The sequence below is a fragment of the Heterodontus francisci genome, chromosome 30 (genome assembly GCF_036365525.1).
Source record: "Heterodontus francisci isolate sHetFra1 chromosome 30, sHetFra1.hap1, whole genome shotgun sequence".
In the NCBI taxonomy this organism is placed as follows: Eukaryota; Metazoa; Chordata; class Chondrichthyes; order Heterodontiformes; family Heterodontidae; genus Heterodontus; species Heterodontus francisci.
Window position 1 is genome coordinate 52,459,640 of NC_090400.1, and position 18,362 is coordinate 52,478,001.

The 18,362-nt window shown below is 43.1% G+C and overlaps 2 protein-coding genes across 2 annotated transcripts in view; one reads left to right on the forward strand and one right to left on the reverse strand.

The window, feature by feature from the left end:
* nxn (nucleoredoxin) overlaps positions 1-18,362 on the reverse strand; it is a 312,185-nt gene that overhangs the window by 244,043 nt on the left and 49,780 nt on the right. The gene's annotated exons all lie outside the window — the stretch shown is intronic.
* The window catches only part of LOC137346784 (multidrug and toxin extrusion protein 1-like), a 59,400-nt gene that overhangs the window by 6,426 nt on the left and 34,612 nt on the right, over positions 1-18,362 (forward strand). The window contains exons 5-9 of the mRNA XM_068010627.1: positions 5,171-5,213; positions 10,673-10,717; positions 12,554-12,651; positions 12,798-12,895; positions 18,230-18,343. Of these exons, the coding sequence (XP_067866728.1) occupies positions 5,171-5,213; positions 10,673-10,717; positions 12,554-12,651; positions 12,798-12,895; positions 18,230-18,343 (398 nt within the window). The remainder of the gene's footprint in view (positions 1-5,170; positions 5,214-10,672; positions 10,718-12,553; positions 12,652-12,797; positions 12,896-18,229; positions 18,344-18,362) is intronic.

The window sequence follows — 18,362 nt, forward strand, 5'->3', positions numbered from 1 at the left end:
GTGTCAAGCAGAGGCCAGATAGTTTCCCCAATAGAGAGTGGGCCAATGAAATAGTGAGTCAATCATCTTGCAGTGGACTTCACCTGACATCCAACATAAGAGCAGAATCGATAGAGAATAGCAACAGGTCACATGCTGGGAATGAGAAACTAAAAACTAAACTAAAATTCAAAAGGGAAAATAATGTAAGAAAAGATGCCTATTGTATAACTAAATAAAGTAGACTTAAATCCTTGGAATGAGGGGAGATTTCAGGACAGTTCCTATACCATTCCACTGATCCTCTCAACAAACTCTATGAGTCAGTCCACTCTATAACAGGCAGCTGGAGGTATGTTTCAGTTCAAGATTGGGGCAATTTTGATCTCCCCTGGAATTCTTTGCAGCCACATGGAGCAGCCTGACTGGAAACTGAGGAAGTGAGTCTGAGTGATCCTGTGATTCAAACTCATGTCTTGTTGGGAGTTGGCTACAAATTCATCTGAACACCAGAACAACTGCTTGTTTGATTCTTTAGAAAATAAATAGAATTACAGAATAGCACAGCACAGAAGGAGGCCATTTGGCCCATCAAGTCTGTGCTGGCTCTTTTGAACAGCAATCCAGTTAGTCCCACTCCAACTCTTTCCAGATATCCCTGTAATTTTATTTCTCCTAGTATTTATCCAATTTCCCTTGAAGGCCACTGTGAACCTATACCCACCAGCCTCCCAGGCAGTGCATTCCGAATTCCAACCAGTCATTGTGTAAAACAGTTATTCCTCATGTTGCCTCTGGTTCTTTCACTAATCACCTTGAATCTGTGCTCTCTGGTTATCAAACTTTCAGCTATTGGAAACAATTTCTTTTTTATTTACTCTATTTAAATCCTTCATGATTCTAAACACCTCTATCATATCTTCTCTTAGCTTTCACTGCTCAACGGAGAACAACACCGTTGTTGGTCGGCACAGTGGTTAGCACCGCAGCCTCACAGCTCCAGGGACCCGGGTTCAATTCTGGGTACTGCCTGTGTGGAGTTTGCAAGTTCTCCCTGTGTCTGCGTGGGTTTTCTCCGGGTGCTCCGGTTTCCTCCCACAAGCCAAAAGACTTGCAGGTTGGTAGGTAAATTGGCCATTCTAAATTGTCCCTAGTATAGGTAGGTGGTAGGGAAATATAGGGACAGGTGGGGATGTGGTAGGAATATGGGATTAGTGTAGGATTAGTATAAATGGGTGGTTGATGGTCGACACAGACTCGGTGGGCCGAAGGGCCTGTTTCAGTGCTGTATCTCTAAAACTAAAACTAAAAACCAACTTCCCCAGTCTATCCACATCAGTGCACTCCCTCAAATGTGGAACCATTCTAGTAAATCTCTTCTGTACCCTCACCAAGTACTGCCCTTCCTACCATTTCAAACTGAATGTGAATGATTTACATGATAAATGGGTTTGAAATACATCACTGCTAGGCTGGAATGTCGGGAACGGTCCTTGTTGTGTCAATTTTCCGGCAGAAAACGGGGTCAAAAAGGATCAGTTTCAGGAAGCAACATCCTGCACCCAGGCTACACCTGCGTGATGGGCACTGCCATATTGGTATTTTCAGGCATTCCGGGCAGCCGCAAAAACAAGACATTTGGGCTTTTGTAAATGAGGCAGTACAATGAATGTTACAGAATCGTTACAGTGCAGAATGAGGCCATTCGGCCCATCGCGTCTGCACCAGCTCTCCAAACGAGCAATTCATCTAGTGCCATTCCCCCATCTTCTCCCCGTACCCTGCACATTCTTCATTTTCCTAAAACAGTGTAATTCCCTTTTGAATGCCTCAATTGAATCTGCTCCCGCCATGTTCTCAGGCAGTGCATTCCAGACCATAACCACTCGCTGTGTGAAAATGTTTTTCCTCATGTTGCTTTGTTTCTCTTACCAAATACTTTAAATCTATGCCATCTCGTTCTTGATTCTTTCACAAGTGGGAACAGTTTCTCTCTATTTACTCTGCCTGGACCCCTCATGATTTTGAATACCTCTATCAAATCACCACTCAGCCTTCTCTTCTCCAAGGAAAACAGTCCGAACTTCTCCAATCTATCTTCATAACTGAAGTTCCTCATCACTGGAACCATTCTCATGAATCTTTTCTGTACTTTCTCCAATGCCCTCACGTCTTTCCTAAAGTGCGGCACTGTTACGACCAAGTGAGAAAGGGGTCTAGGGATCCCTCTCAGCCTTCACCTGGTCTTACCATAACAGGGTTTTATTTTTTTACACACTATTTTTAGCTCCCCCTTGGTGAATCCTTGTTCACCGTTTTCCAACTATAAGGCAAAGGAACCAGCACAAACAGGTTTTCCTAGGTTTAATGAAGAAAAGTTGAAATTTATTAAACTTGAACTTAAACTCTACTTCGGTTGATGCCTACAGATACACGATGTGCCCACGCTAGCATGCATACACAATTTACACATGCAAATAGAGGCAGAAAAGAGAAGAAAATAAAGTGGAAAAGTTTGAGGCAATATCTGAAGAGTTTTTGTTACAGTTCTTCGAGCTCACTGTAGAGTCCTTGATTGTAGGTAGATCTTACTTTTCGTTGGGGTCCATATTCTTCTTAAACCTTATTCATTGTAGGAGACTTTTCTCTCTTGGTTCATGTGTCTTCAGTGGATTCAGAGGCTTGTGAGAAAGAGATGGGAGCAAACTGGAGAGATTGTCTCAATCCAGCAGAAAACAATCTATTTTTCAGTTCAAACTGTTTGTACAATTCAGAAAAACCCAGGTTACTAAGCAGGTTAGTCATGTGACTAACTGGTCTGACCACGTCTTGGCTCTGTGGATTGTATCATTTTAGCAGGGCCTGGAATGTGCTTCCCTGCTTTCAATGACTGGTGCTCAAAGTCCATTGTGGGTTAAATGTGTCATGTAGGCCCCCACCTGCCAAGAATGGGGCACAGATATTTCGCCACATGGACATTAAATTTCAAAATTGTTGCTGGGAAGAAAAGGCCTATTACAAGGGATTGCCAAGTCCCTGACTGGAAAGATATTTGCATAGTAACAGATAGTACTTGGAAAGGACAAAGGGGTCACTCCCTGCTCCAATTTAATCCACAATGGACTTTTGATTACCAGACGTTGAAGGTAGAGAGGCTAGCATTCCAGGTTAACTGCTAAGATGGTCGAATACACAAACAGACGTGATCAGACCAGTTTAGTCACATGACTAACTAGCTATTGGAGCTTTTTGAATTTGAACTTGCCACAGAGAATGTGAACTCAGAAAGCTCTTTGCTCCCTGGACTGGAAAAGACCTCGCTGCTGTCTGCTCTCATCTCGTTCACACCAGCTTCGGAATCCATTGAAGACATATGAACTCCAAGAGAGAAAAGTCTCCGACAATGAACAATGTTTAAGAAGAATACTGCGCCCCAGTGAAAAGCAAGATCTACCGACAAGCAAGGACTACAGCGCGCTCGAAGCACAGTAACAAAAATCCCTCTTCGGAGATTGCTTCAAACCTCTCCACTATTTTTCTTCTGCGCTTTTCTGTCTCTTTTTGCATGTGTGTATCGTGTATGCATGCTAGCGTGGGGTGCGGTGTGTATCCGTAGGCGTTAACCACATTAGAGATTAAGTTTAAGTTTTAATAAATTTCACTTTTCTTCTTTAAACCTAAGAAAGCCGTTCATGCTCATTTCCTTGCCTTATAACTGGAAAGTGGTGAACAAGGATTTACCAAGGGGGAACTCAAAACACGGTGTGTTAAAAAATTAAAACCCTATTACAATAAGACCAGGTGAAGGCTGAGAAAGACCCCTAGACGCCTTTCTCACCTGGTCGTAACAAATGGATAAAGGAAGTAGCCTCTCTTGTCCCTATTGCAATGTAAATGTCTGGCAGCCCTTGTAACAGGCCTTCTCTTCTTACCAGCAACAATTTGAAATTTAATGTCCATATGGCAAAATTAATATGCCTCATTCTTGGCAGGTCTAGCATGACAGGCACCCAGAACTGGACGCAATACTCCAGCTGAGGCTGACCTAGTGCCTTAGACAAGTTCAAAATAACTTCCTTGCTTTTGTACTCTATGCCACTATTAATAAAGCCCAGGGCACTGTATGCTTTATTAACCGCGTTCTCAACCTGTCCTGCCACCTTCAATTACTTTTTTCTTTTTTTTCTTTTAGAGATACAGCACTGAAACAGGCCTTTCGGCCCACCAAGTCTGTGCTGACCATCAACCACCCATTTTATACTAATCCTACACTAATTCCATATTCCTACCACATCCCCACCTGTCCCTATATTTCCCTACCACCTACCTATACTAGGGGCAATTGCTGATGGCCAATTTACCTATCAACCTGCAAGTCTTTTGGCATGTGGGAGGAAACCAGAGCACCCGGAGGAAACCCACGCAGACACAGGGAGAACTTTCAAACTCCACACAGGCAGTACCCAGTATTGAACCCGGGTCGCTGGAGCCGTGAGGCTGCGGTGCTAACCACTGCGCCACTGTGCCGCCCTTAATGATTTATGCACATATATACCCAAGTCCCACTGCTCCTGGACCCCCTTTAGAAATATACCCTTTATTATATATTGTCTCTCCATGCTCTTTCTACCAAAATGAAGCACTTCACATTTCTCTGCATTGAGCTTCATCTGTCACCTGTCTGCCCATTCCACCAACTTGTCTATATCCTTTTGGTGTTCTACACTATCCTCCTCACAGTTCACAATGCTCCCAAGTTTTGTATCATCTGCAAACTTTGAAATAGTGCCCTGTACACTAAGGTCTAGGTCATTTCTATATCAGGAAAAGCAAGGGTCCCAACACTGACCCGCAGATCTCCACTACAAACCTTCCTCCAGCCTGAAAAGTCGATTTCATGCCTGTATCAATGTTGCACCAAACCAGATATCAGTAGAAACATCAGGGTTGCCAGGGGTGGCCATCTCTGCAGTACGTTGTTTTCCTTCTTATATTGTGTCTCCCACTGAAGCCTGGCTGAGACTCCACTATGTGCCAGGTCTAATCCTCTGCCTTCATTGCTGTCGCATCGTATATTGATACTTCACTGTGCTGCATGACTTTGCTACCTTGGTTTGAGTTTACCGTTGGTTACAGATGGTGATGTTCTATGGTTTCACTACTGTTATCAGCATTTTCTATTTTCTTGCAGGTTAGCACAACTCTATGTGAAGATATTTATTCCTGCTCTTCCTGTAAGTAAATTATTACTGGTAGCAGACACACACACAGAACTGGTCATTCTTTATCGGAAATGTGGACAGATTATGGGCGGCACAGTGGCGCAGTGGTTAGCACCGTGGCCTCACAGCTCCAGGGACCCGGGTTCGATTCTGGGTACTGCCTGTGTGGAGTTTTCAAGTTCTCACTGTGTCTGTGTGGGTTTTCGCCGGGTGCTCCGGTTTCCTCCCACATCCAAAAGACTTGCAGGTGATAGGTAAATTGGCCGTTGTAAATTGTCCTTAGTGTAGGGAGGTGATAGGGAATATGGGATTACTGTAGGGTTAGTATAAATGGGTGGTTGTTGGTCGGCACAGACTCGGTGGGCCGAAGGGCCTGTTTCAGTGCTGTATCTCTAAACTAAAAAAAAAATTAAGAAGAGTTCTTTCAGTAAAGATCACAGTGGATTGCCCTGTGACTAACTGGGTAAATGGACCATTCATCAAGCCATACCTAGATCCTCCTAGTGATCTCATTTGGGGAGTCATAATGCCTCAGTGCCCCATGGCTAGATAATGGAAGTAGTCTTGAACAACTCAAAGACAGCTGCCATCAGAGCTCCAGTATCTCACCCATATGTGAGCTGAAGAGTGAGAGTTGGCAGCTCTTTGATCTTGGAGAGCATCACAGGTGAACCGACCCCTGCTCCATTCAATGTCCACACACACGCGCAGACGCTCCATCATAAGTAACTGGTTATCAAGAGTAGCTCATTTCTTACCCCTCACGACCCAGGATTAGCTGAGGCTGAACACAGTAACCCGCATTCTTCTCGTGGTCGTATGACCATAAGAAATTGGAGCAGGAGTAGACCATACGGCCCCTCGAGCCTGTTTCACCATTCAGTACAATAATGGCTGCTCTTCTGCCTCAACTCCACTTTCCTGCCTGCTCCCCATATCCCTTGATTCCCTGACAGACCAAAAACCTGTCCATATCAACCTTAAATATACTGAATGATGGAGCATCCACAACTCTCTGCGGTAAAGAACACCAAAGGTTCACAACCCTTTGAGTTTCTCCTCATCTCAGTCCTGAATGCTCAACCCCTTATTCTGAGACTGTGCCCCCATGTTATATATTCCTCAGCTAGTGGAAACAACCTCTCAGTGTCTACCCTATCAAGAGCCTTCAAAATCTTATGTTTCTATAATAACAGCTTCTCATTCTTCTAAACTCCAGAGAGTATAGGCCCAATTTACTCAGCCTCTCACCATAGGACAACTCTCTCATTCCAGGAACCAATCTAGTGAACCTTTGCTGCACTGCCTCCAATGCAAGTATATCCTTCCTTAAATGTGGGATCAAAACTGCACAGTATTCTGGGTGTAGTGTCACCAAAGTCCTGTACAATTGTAGCAAGGCTTCTTTATTCCTATACTCCAATCCCCTTGCAATAAAGGCCAACATGCCTTTTGCCTTCCCAATTGCTTGCTGTACCTGCATGACAACTTTCTGTGTTCCTTGTACGAGTACACCAAGGTCTGACTGAATATCAACATTTAAAAGTTTCACGCCTTTTAAAAAATATTCTACTTTTCTGTTCTTACTGCCAAAGTGAATAACCTCACACTTCTCCACATTCTCCACAAAGGAGATGGTTGATGCAGACATTGTAGTTAAAGAGGAAGAGTGTGAAATATTAGATATGACAAACATAATGAGAGAGGAAGAACTAGAGGGTCTGACATCCTTGAAAGTGGATAAATCACCAGGGCCGGATGGATTGCACCCAGGTTGTTAAAGGAAGCCAGGGAGGAAATAACAGATGCGCTGAGGATCGTCTTCAAATCCTCACTGGATACGGGTGAGGTGCCGGAGGATTGGAGGTCTGCGAACGTTAAAAAGGGAGCGAGGGATAGGCCAAATAATTATAGGCCTGTCAGTCTGACCTCGGTGGTGGGTAAATTATTAGAATCATTTCTGAGGGACAGGATAAACTGTCACTTAGAAAGGCACGAATTAATCAGGGATAGTCAGCATGGATTTGTTAAGGGAAGGTCATGTCTTACCAACGTGATTGAGTTTTTTGAGGAAGTAACAAGGAGGATTGATGAGGGTAGTGCAGTGGATGTGGTCTACATGGATTTTAGTAAGGCATTTGACAAGGTCCCACATGGCAGACTGGTCAGTAAAATGAAAGCCCACGGGATACAGGGAAATGTGACAGGTTGGATCCAAAATTGGCTCAGTGACAGGAAACAAAGGGTAGTAGTCAATGGATGTTTTTGCGAATGGAAAGCAGTTTCCAGTGGTGTTCCACAGGGCGCAGTGTTGGGTCGCTTGCTGTTTGTGCTGTATATTTATGATTTGAACCTAAATGTGGGAGACATGATTGGGAAATTTGCTGATGAGACAAAAATTGGCCATGTAGTTGATAGTGAAGAGGATAGCTGTAGACTCCAGAATGATATCAATGGTTTGGTTGAATGGGTGGAAAATGGCAAACGGAATTCAATCCAGAGAAGTGTTAAGAAAGGGAGGGGAAACAAAGCGAGGGAATACACAATAAACGGGAGGATATTAAGAGGGGTAAGAAGAAGCGAGAGACCTTGGAGTGCATGTCCACAGGTCCCTGAAGGTAGCAGGACAGGTAGGTAGAGTGGTGAAGTAGGCATATGGAATGCTTTCCTTTATTGGCTGAGGTATAGAATACAAAAGCAGGGATGTACTGCTGGAACTGTACAAAATGCTGGTTAGGCCGCAGCTGGAGTATTGCGTACAGTTCTGGTCACCACATTACAGGAAGAAAAAAATTGCCCTGGAGAGAGTATGGAGGAGATTTACAAGAATGTTGCCAGGGCTTGAAAGTTGCAGCTATGCAGAAAGATTGAATAGGCTAGGGTTGTTTTCCTTAGAACAGAGGAGGCTGAGGGATGACTTAATTGAGGTGTACAAAATTATGAGGGGCCTAGATAGAGCAAACAGGAAGGACCTGTTTCCCCTAGCGGAGAGGTCAATTACCATGGGGTACAGATTTAAGGTGATTGGTAGAAGGATTAGAGGGGACATGAGGAAAACTTTTTCACTCAGAGGGTGGTGAGTGTCTGGAATTCACTGCCAGGAATGGTGGTGGTGGCAGAAACCCTCAACTCTTTTAAAAGGTACCTGGACATGCACCTGAAGTGCTGTAGCCTGCGAGGTTATGGACCAGGTGCTGGAAGATGGGATTAGACTGGGCAGCTAGTTTTTTCAGCCGGCATGGACACGATGGGCTAAATGGCCTCCTTCTGTGCCGTAATTCTTCTATGTGTCTATTATACTCCATCTGCAAGCTTGTTGCCCATTCACCTAACCTGTTTATGTCTCTTTGCAGTCTCCTTGTGTCCTCCTCACAGCTTGCTTTCCCACCTAGCTTTGTATCATCAGCAAACCTAGATACACTACTCTTGGTCTCTTTGTCTAAATCATTAAAACTAACAGAGGCCCGCAAAACATTTGCGGTGAAATTAGTATCTTTATTGCAACAACACTTCTTTAAATACAGGATTTCTAGTTATCCTCTCACCAAAGACTTTAACAGAATCAAAACTTCTCACTCTGGAAAAAGTTACATAAAGCTGCCCGTGGGTAAAAACAGGCCTAGGAATACAAATAAAAATGTTGTCAAAAGTCTGTTCTTGCGACTTGTTTATAGTCATAGAATATGAAAGTGTAATTGGCAACTGTTTTCTCCTAAGTTGAAAAGGCAGCTTTACATCTAATAGGCTCAATGTAATTTGTGGAGTAACAGCTCTATTTCCTTCAGAACTGCCCGTTATATTTTCAGCATCTATCACTGAAGAAACCAGCTTCCATGACAAAGTCCTTGCTAAGGATTCAAGTTTTGTAAAACATTATAACTGCTCCTTCCTTGAGCCTAAGTTTGTGTGCTGGCATGCCCATTGGAGTTAAACTGCGTAGAAACTCTGGAAACTATCATCTTTTCCTATAGAGTCAACACTGATGTATTCTTTTAATTCATCTGACAGCTTTTCTAAAGTATTTTCATTCAAACCTAGTGCATCTTCATTCTTAGCACAAAGAACAGCTTTCAAATAATAAGTTGTATCAAATGCATCAATGCTTTCACCATATAGGAAATGAGTACAATGTGATTCCTCAGAAAAACACTTCTCCAATATTTCAATTGAATTTCCCAAATTTTCATCCCCTAGTTGAAGAAACCAATCTGCAAACACTTTTTAATCGGGTGTTACTCTTATGTTTTCTTCAAGTTTGAATTTCCTCAATTGTGGCCAAATATTGCTTTTGTGAATACAATTTCAAAAAATATCCTCTTGATGCTCTCCCTCAGTCTCTATTTTTTTTCTTTAAATTCTGTGATGTCAAACCTGTTTTATCCCAAATCTCTCCAGTACCAATTACCATAGTCTCCTTTCCATGCACATTCACATGTGCCAGGCACCACCCACGAAAGGTGTGTCTTCCCTACTCACCAGATGCCCTGTAATTGGTCAAAAAACTGTCACTCAACATACGCTGTACTTTAATGTTACAACAAAATGGTACAATATCTAATCAAACAACCGTCAACCCACAAGTGCAAAACTTCACTGGATCTTACAAAACACTCCACAAACCAAGACCTACAAACCCAACAGAAGTTGTCCTATTTTTAAAATGGGTCTCCCTCTGTGATCCCTATATTACACTGATTAAAATTTACCTCAGTCTCTCTCTAGTTGACATCATATTTTACCTCACTCTCTCTCCATTGTATATGGTATTGTCTATATTTAATCTTGTCTCTCTCTCTATTTGATATTACATTGATTAAATTTTACCTCAGTCTATCTCAATTTTATATGATAGTCTCGTGAGTGCACAATAAACTCACCTCACTGTACGTGTGAAAGCCTTGAACATATTCACTGTAGACTTGGGGCCAGCTTTTCAAAGAACTGTGGGGTCAGAACCCAGTATGGACGCGATTTGAAAATGTGGTAAATAATCAGATAATCTGCTTTTTAAATATTGATTCAGAGATAAATATTGGTTAGGGCACCAGATACAACACCATTGCTCTTCAACATGATGCCATGGGATCCTTAATATCCACCCAACAGAGTCACCTTTTAACATGTTATCTGAAAAGCAGCACCTCCAACACTGCAGCACTCCCAGGTTATGCCCCTTGAGTACCAGCCTAGATTGCTCTGGAATGGAACTTAAACCCCCAATCTTGTGGCTCAGATATAAGCGTGCTAAGAACTGAGCCACAGCTAACACATCAATGCAGCACTCAGGATTTTTGAGATCTGGCAACAATCTGGCCATGCAGGACCTGTGCAAATGGCCTGCAGTCTGGTTGAACATAACCCCAATACAGGTCTGCCTCAAACTTTTGAAGTAAGTATGAATGTAACTTCCTTTTTATTTCAAGTGATTAATACACTATCTGCTGATAATTCTTTTCAACATTATTTCTTAGGCAACATTTCTCTATGAGTTAGAGATCAGATACCTTCAGAATCAGGTAAAGTCACTGAATTTTGGAGTGTGCATGAAAATACTTTAATAATTATTACAATAAGATATATTTGGGAATTGTCAGTTTCACTTCCCTTATTTTGATGGTTAACTGCAATTGGAAAGCGGATTCATAATATTTCAGGAGCTAATTTAGAAAAAGTGCTTACACTGATATAGTATTACAAAATATTTACAGCACAGAAACAGGCTACTTAGTCCAATTGATCCACAATGGTGTTAATGCTCCACATCCGCCTCCTCCCACCTTTCTTCATCTAACCCCATTAACATATCTTTTGATTCCTTTCTCCTTCGTGTGCTTATCTAGCATTGCCTTAAATATGTCTATGCTGTTCACCTCAACTACTCCTTGTGGCTGAATAAATGAAACTAGTTTCTCAGCCCAAAGGCATCATGTGGCAGCCACTTCCACCTTCACTCTCTGGATAGTAATCCAGTGGAGCTGATCGCTGAATGTAAAACCCGTCTAATTTTCATGCCAACGTAATCAAAGGGATAAAAATCAAGTTGCACCTACAATGGGCAGGCAATCAGCAGATTATCACTCAGACTGTTAATGTGAAAATTATCACAGCGTCTTTTTGTTTTTAATGACTGTAAGTCTCTCCCCAGCGAAATACTGAGAGACAGCACCTTAATGTTGGCGCTTTGATTCTCTATTCCCCCAGTGGGTTGATGCCAACCTTTTAGTTTGTTCTCAGGAGGTGGGCAATGCTGGCAAGGCTGCATTTATTGTTTGTCCTTATTTGCCCTGAGACAGTGTTAACGAGCCTTCTCTTTGAACTGCTGCAGTCTGTGTAGTGCTGGTACTCCCTTGATGCTGTTAGGTAGAGAATTCCAGGATATTGACCGAGGACAATGAAGCAGCAACTACACATGTCCAAGTCAGGATGGTGTGGGACAGAAGGGAACCTGCACACAGTGGATTTCCCATGACATTGTTGCTCTTGCGTTCTTTAGGTGGTAGAGGTCATGGGGATTGCTGGGGAGATGTACTCACAAAAGTAAGCTGGGTGAGAATCTGCAGTGCATCCTGTAGACAGTAGATGCTGCAGCCACAGTCACAGTGTGCCACTGGTAGAGGGGTGGATACTGAGTCTAGGGACACCAATAAAGCAAATCAAGCTTCATGAGTGTTGACGTAGTTGCCGCCAACCAGCTGAGTGTTCAGTATTCAACCAGATTCATGACTTTCAGATGACAGAGAGGCTTTGAGGGATCAAGAAGTGAGCCACTCATTTTAGAGTACTCAGTATCCATCCTGCCTTGCAGCCACAGTGTTGATATGGCTGGCCTGATTCTGCTTCTGGTTGGTGGTGACCTCTAAGCATTGAACATGCACACATACACACCCATTAGGGAGCAAGATTTCAAAGGAGGAACCTTACATTCCTTTAATTGTAGATTCTTCCATTGGTGAAACCGACTCAGAGAGCATGGAATGGCAGCATCAGGGGAATTGGTTGAGCGGGACACTTATCAGAGAGATGAGGCTATTGTCTGAAATCAGTGGATACACTCTAGGGGAAGCACAATGATAGATGGAGCTGCTCCATGGAGCACAGGGAATTTGTTGCTCTAACTGCAAATGTGGACAAGTAGTCGGCACCTACAAGCGGACAAGTTCCAGCAATGAGCCTTGACCCAAGTGAGGGAAAGGGGATCCTTTTAGATCGAGGGCACATTGTATCCCAAACATGGACATTGGGAGAGCAGTTTCACCCTATCTTCCTGCTATCTTGGCACCGTGTCACACACCCTGTTGGTTTATTGAAGGGCAATTCCGAGGACTGACTTTATTGTTTTGTTCCCACCTCAGGGAATCATCATGCCTCCGATTTTCACTGGTTTCATAGCCAACATCTTCAATGCTGTGATCAATTATCTCTTACTCCGTGTGCTGACACTGGGAGTGCCGTAAGTAGCAAAGAACTTTAAAAAAGTTTAAAGCATCAAATATATATATGTATATTTGAATTTCAGTTCTGATAAATGAAACTTTCACTGAACAATGACCGAAACTTCATTTGAAGCTACCTTTAATAGTTGATCTTGTTTTTCAGAGGCTCGGCTGCTGCCAATGTTGTCTCTCAGTACTGTCAAGCTATTCTCCTGTTTGTATACATTCGATGGAAAAAGTTGTACATTGGGACGTGGGCAGGTAATGTCAACTTTGGGCAATGGTGTGAAACGGGTTGTAGTATCAGGGTTTGTAAGGGTTAATATTTGAGACAGTGTCAGGAATGCCTCCACCATGATGATGTAAGAGATTACGTGCTGGATTTTAAGAGCCTGCCGCCGATCTCGGCAGCAAGCTTAAAAAAAAATGGGTGGGCCACATGCCAACGAGCCGCCGCAATCTTCCACGCAGAGGCTCATTTAAATTTGGGGCGGCCGGCTCCCCCCCCCCCCCCCACCCCCGATCATGTGGAGGGGGCGGGCTGTCCGTCCGTCCCCGGCAATGGCATCAGCTGCCTGTGCACAGGTGTTGATGCCATTTTTAAAGGGCAGCCGGCCCTGCTGGCATACTTAATATTGTAAAGCAGTATCCCCCCAGAATTTAATAAATACATTCCTAACAACCCTTTCCACCCCCACAATAACAATTACATTAACTATTTCCCCTCAGCCCCGCCCCCAAAACACTTACCTTTTCAATCTGATCTTCTCCAGGACTGCACAAAGTTTAAAGTTCACTCCTTCCCACCATCTCCTACACCCATTACGTCTATTTGATCCCATCTCTGCCAACCCCCCCCCCCCCCACCCCACAAAATATATTAATTCCTCCCCCCTCCCTACAAGTGTCACACCGGCTTTCCCCACTTGGGGAATTGAAGGCGTGGGAGTGCTGGCCGCTGCTCTGAAGATCGCGGTGGGGCCTGTAAGATCCCAGGTAAGTGTATTGTAATTTATTCATTTAATTAATTTATATACTTAAATCTGTGTCCCGTCGCCCAGCGGCGGGGGGGCTGCCACGGAGCCTCGCTGCCGCCGGGAGGATCGGGCTGGGCCCTCCCAGCGTCGGCCTCCGTGACAGACTGCTGCCAGAACCATTTTCTGGCCCCCCCCCCCCCCCTCCGACCCCCCACCACGGAGCCTGATGTTGTGGGCTTGGTAAAATCTGGCCCCACGTGTGAGAGAGACTTGAAGGAGAAGCAGTACGGCTTCAGAGAAGTCACACAAACGTATGTAAAGCTGTATATAGTTAATTTGTAATAAATGAGTTAATGTTAAAATTACTGAAGACTCGGTAATCTCTCCTAGCTAGACTAACCAAATGCACAAAATGGTGGCAGACTAACCAAGCATACAACACGGTGACCAGCTGTGGTTCTTACCATCCAAACGCAGAAGAATTTGAAGAATTACTTTGAAGAAGGCGGATCTGAAAAAAGGTGCCAAAACTGCAGAACTGAAGAAGATGTTGTGAAAAAGCTCCAGAGCTGCTCCGTGGATGAAGGCGTCATGAAGAGTCGGGGAATCGCCTTGTAGAGGCTTTCAGACTGTACCACAGAGGCGATGGTCTGTGAAAAAAATTCTGGTCCAGCGATCGCAGGCTTTGAGTCAGAAACCAAAGCAATGGTCGGGGATCTGGTGAACAACCCTGAAAGAGGGTAGAAGTTTGTTCCATGGACACTCGGCAGGCAGCATCGGGAAAACCAGAGGTCCTTAGTGAGGGCAGATCCGAGGTCAGTGCCATTACACGTGGCGACTGCGAGTGAAAAAAAAAAGAGGCTGCAAATACTCCATATTCCAAGTGAAGGGAGTAGAAGGAGTATAGTAAAATGCTACAAAACTCCATTTAAGGAAAAACCTGATCTATCGGCAAGGTTTCACAGGGAGGAACAGTGACCATAGCAGGAGTCAATGCGAGGCTGAAAAGTGTGGGAAAACTTTTGATACTGGCGGGGAAATTTTATCAAGAAAGTAAACCAAATAGAAAGTCATTGATCTTAAATTTACGATACTAGAGAAGTTTGGACACATGGAAGCACCAAATCAAACTCAAAATTGGTCACTTTGGTGAAAAAGATTTTTGAGATACAGAATTGCTTAGAATTAGACAGCCAGTCTGAAGCAGAACAAGTTAACACATTGCTGTATTCCATTGGGGCAATAGCAGACGATGTTATTGCAAGACAAGACATAAATGAGACATCGGATAAATTTGCTGAAGTTTTAAAAGCCTATGATAGCTATTTTAACCCAAGGAGCAATAAGATTCTAAAAATGGCAAAATTTAACAGAAGGTTCCAGAAACCAGGTGAAACAGTAGAGCCTTTTATTAATGACCTTTACAGACGAGCTGAAGGATGCGAATATGGAGACCTAAAAGTAGAATTAATACGAGACCACATTGCAGTAGGTATTGCTGATGAATCCCTATCAGATTTATTGCAGTCTAAGGAAGACCTCACCCTAGACACAGCTATTCAGCTGGTTAGACAAGCAGAGGTCCGGGAGAAGAACAGAGAAATCCTGAGAGGTGAAGAAAGACCTTGGTTCAGGAAACCTCCAGGTGACCGTACAGTTCTTTAATCACAAGGCTGTAAAAGAAGCATGAGAAAAGAAGGTACACCGGGAGGGCAGAGGAGGTGTGCAAGATGCCATGAAACGCTGCCAACTCTGTGTCGCCAACAGTGTCCTGAACACAAAGCAGAATGCTTTCACTGTAAGAAAGTAAGCCATTTTGGGAAGATGTGCCAAAGTTCAATCTCGACTCGCACAGGTTCGAAAGAAAAAGTCTTCACACATAGAGCCATTAATGAAGTTGAACAATCTCCATCAGGAGAGAAATCAGAAAACTTCTTTGGTGAGAGCAATGATCCTAATCAGGCATTTTGGTCTGCAGATATATATGTCAACGGACATATTACCAATTTAAAACTAGATACTGGAGCAAGTGTAATGGTTTTATCAGACAACAAACCGTGGTTATCAATGCATTGCCTGCAACCAATAGAAACTCTGTTACATGGCCCAGGAGGGATTGAAATGAAAGTCAAGGGAAAGCTACAGGCAACACTCCAGTACAAGGGAAAGCAAATATTGGAAACACTATGTTCTCTGGAATCAGGAATTCTCTCTCTTAAGTAGAAGAGCTTGTACTGACCTTCATCTTACAAGAAAAGTGGAAGAAGTTAAGCAACAAGAATCCAAGAGTCACTTCCAAAAAGACTTTCTGAAATTATTTACTGGTCTAGGATGACAAAGACTGAAATATAGTATTATGTTGCGAAAAGACGCTAAACCAGTATGTCTTTTCACACCTAGGAAGATACCACACCTACCAATGAAGCAAGTTCAGCATTAGCTAGAAGAGATGACCAGGATGAGAGTCATTTCTCCTGTCTTTGAACTTACAGAATGGTGTTCTGGAATGGTTCCAGTTCCTAAACCTAACGGTGATCTTCGTATTTGTGTAGAGTCAACTTAATAAGGCTGTGGCAAGAGAAGTTCATCTCATGTCCTCAGTGGACAACAGCTTGTCAAAATTATCCAGAAGTACCATGTTCACAAAGCTTGACATGAATAGTGGCTTTTGGCAAGTTCCGTTGGATAAGAAGTCAAGGTTATTGACAACCTTCATTACTCTGTTCACAAGATTTTGTTTCAATCATTTACCATTCGGTATAACATCAGCACCAGAAATATTCCAAAGAAGAATGTCGAACATTCTATCGGGCCTTAAAGGAGTAATAGGTCATAAGAATATTGCCTGACACTTAATGAGAAGAGTGAATTCTCAAAAACGTCCACTCATTTCTTAGGACACATTGGTAGTAGCAAGGGCATAATGGCAGACCTGCAAAAGACGAGAGCCATTAGTGAATTCCCACTTCCTACTTCTGCCCAAGATCTTCAACAATTCCTTGGAATGGGTAATCAGCTGGCAAAATTTTTACCCAATCTAGTGCACGTTTCTGAACCTTTAAGACAACTATTAAGGAATGCTCAAGCATGGTGTTGGGATACACATCAGGACTAAGCATTTCAAAAAATCAAGGAACTATGCTGATTTCGCCAGATATCTTAGTGCATTAAATACTCCTCATTACCGACCACAATTGCAGCAGACGCTTCATCTACAGGGTTGGGGCAGTCCTTTTTCAAGAACAACTAGATGGATGTCGAAGACTGGATTACTATGCATCTCGAGAATTTTCTGAGACTGAGACGAGGTACCCTGTCCTAGAGAAAGAAATTCTCGCAGTCACGTGGGCTTGTGAGAAGTTCTCAGATTATATTATCAGTTTAAAGGTTGTCATAGAGACAGCCCACAAACCCCTTGTTTCCTTACTTGATGAAAAGGAACTCACTAGGATGCCTCTGAGATTCCAGAGATTCCAGTTGATGTTAATGAGGTTCACGTACGAAACGGTGTTCGTGCAGGGCAAGCTGCAAACAACAGCAGATACATTGTCCAGAGCTACTGTTGACCATCCTACACAACAGGATGTTAACTTTATTAATGAGATTCTCAGTTCACTGCATCACAATGGCCGGCAAGTTCAAAAAAGCTCCAAGAAATTTGTAATGCTTAGATGCAAGATGAGGAATGCATTTATATCTGCTAATATTGCAAGCAATGTTGGCTGCAGTAGCATCCCAGTGGTAGGAGGATGAAAATCTTCTCTGAACACAGAGGCACTTTACCATTGTGGATGATTTGCTGGTATATGATGAGAGGCTGGAGATTCCAGACTCACTCTGGGTAGACATCTTGGAGAAAATACACCAGGGCCACATGGGTATAACGAAATGTAAAGCATGGGCACAGTTATCCGTGTGGTGGTGGGGAACATTGAGAGATATCGAAGAAATGATTTCTAATAGCCAGGTATGCGCAGTGCACAGAGAAACATCTTACCGAAAGCAATAAGCTGACAACTGTTAACAGGAGCTATCGTACCAGGAACCTACCCACGTTGATGGAAGGAGAAAAGATATGGGTACGAGACCAAGGCAGAGAAGGACTATTCATCCAGCGAGATGAGAATCAACAGAGATCTTATTTAGTACATACTTCAGAAGGTACTATAAGACGAAACTGGAGGAATCTTATTTCTATTCATCAACTACATCAATCAGTCCTATATTTGGACGAACCAGATGCTGAACCTGAAATTCAGAAAGCAGCAGATACTACAAACCTCAATGAAAGCCATTCAAGTCAAGAAACAAGAGTTCAGAGAAAGACTACTAATCTACTGCATCTGACAGCAACACGATCAGGGAGAGTTGTGAAGCCTCCTGACAGATTGAATCTGTGATATCAGAGACTTGGGGGAGATGAGGTAGTATGTAAAAATAAAATTAATGTAAAATATATAAATATATGGATAAAGACTTGGGGGGAGATGTAGTATAAGGGTCCGGAAGGGTTAATGCATGAGACAGTGTGAGAAATACCTCCCACCATGGATGTTATGAATGTTTTTCTCACACCTTACTTTACACTGTTTTAGTAACTCCATTGTTTTTTATGTAGGATGGTCTACTGACTGCCTGCAGGAGTGGGACCACTTCATAAGTCTTGCAATTCCTAGCATGCTTATGCTATGTATTGAATGGTGGATGTTTGATATTGGAACTTTCCTTGCAGGTAAATAAATTAGCTCATT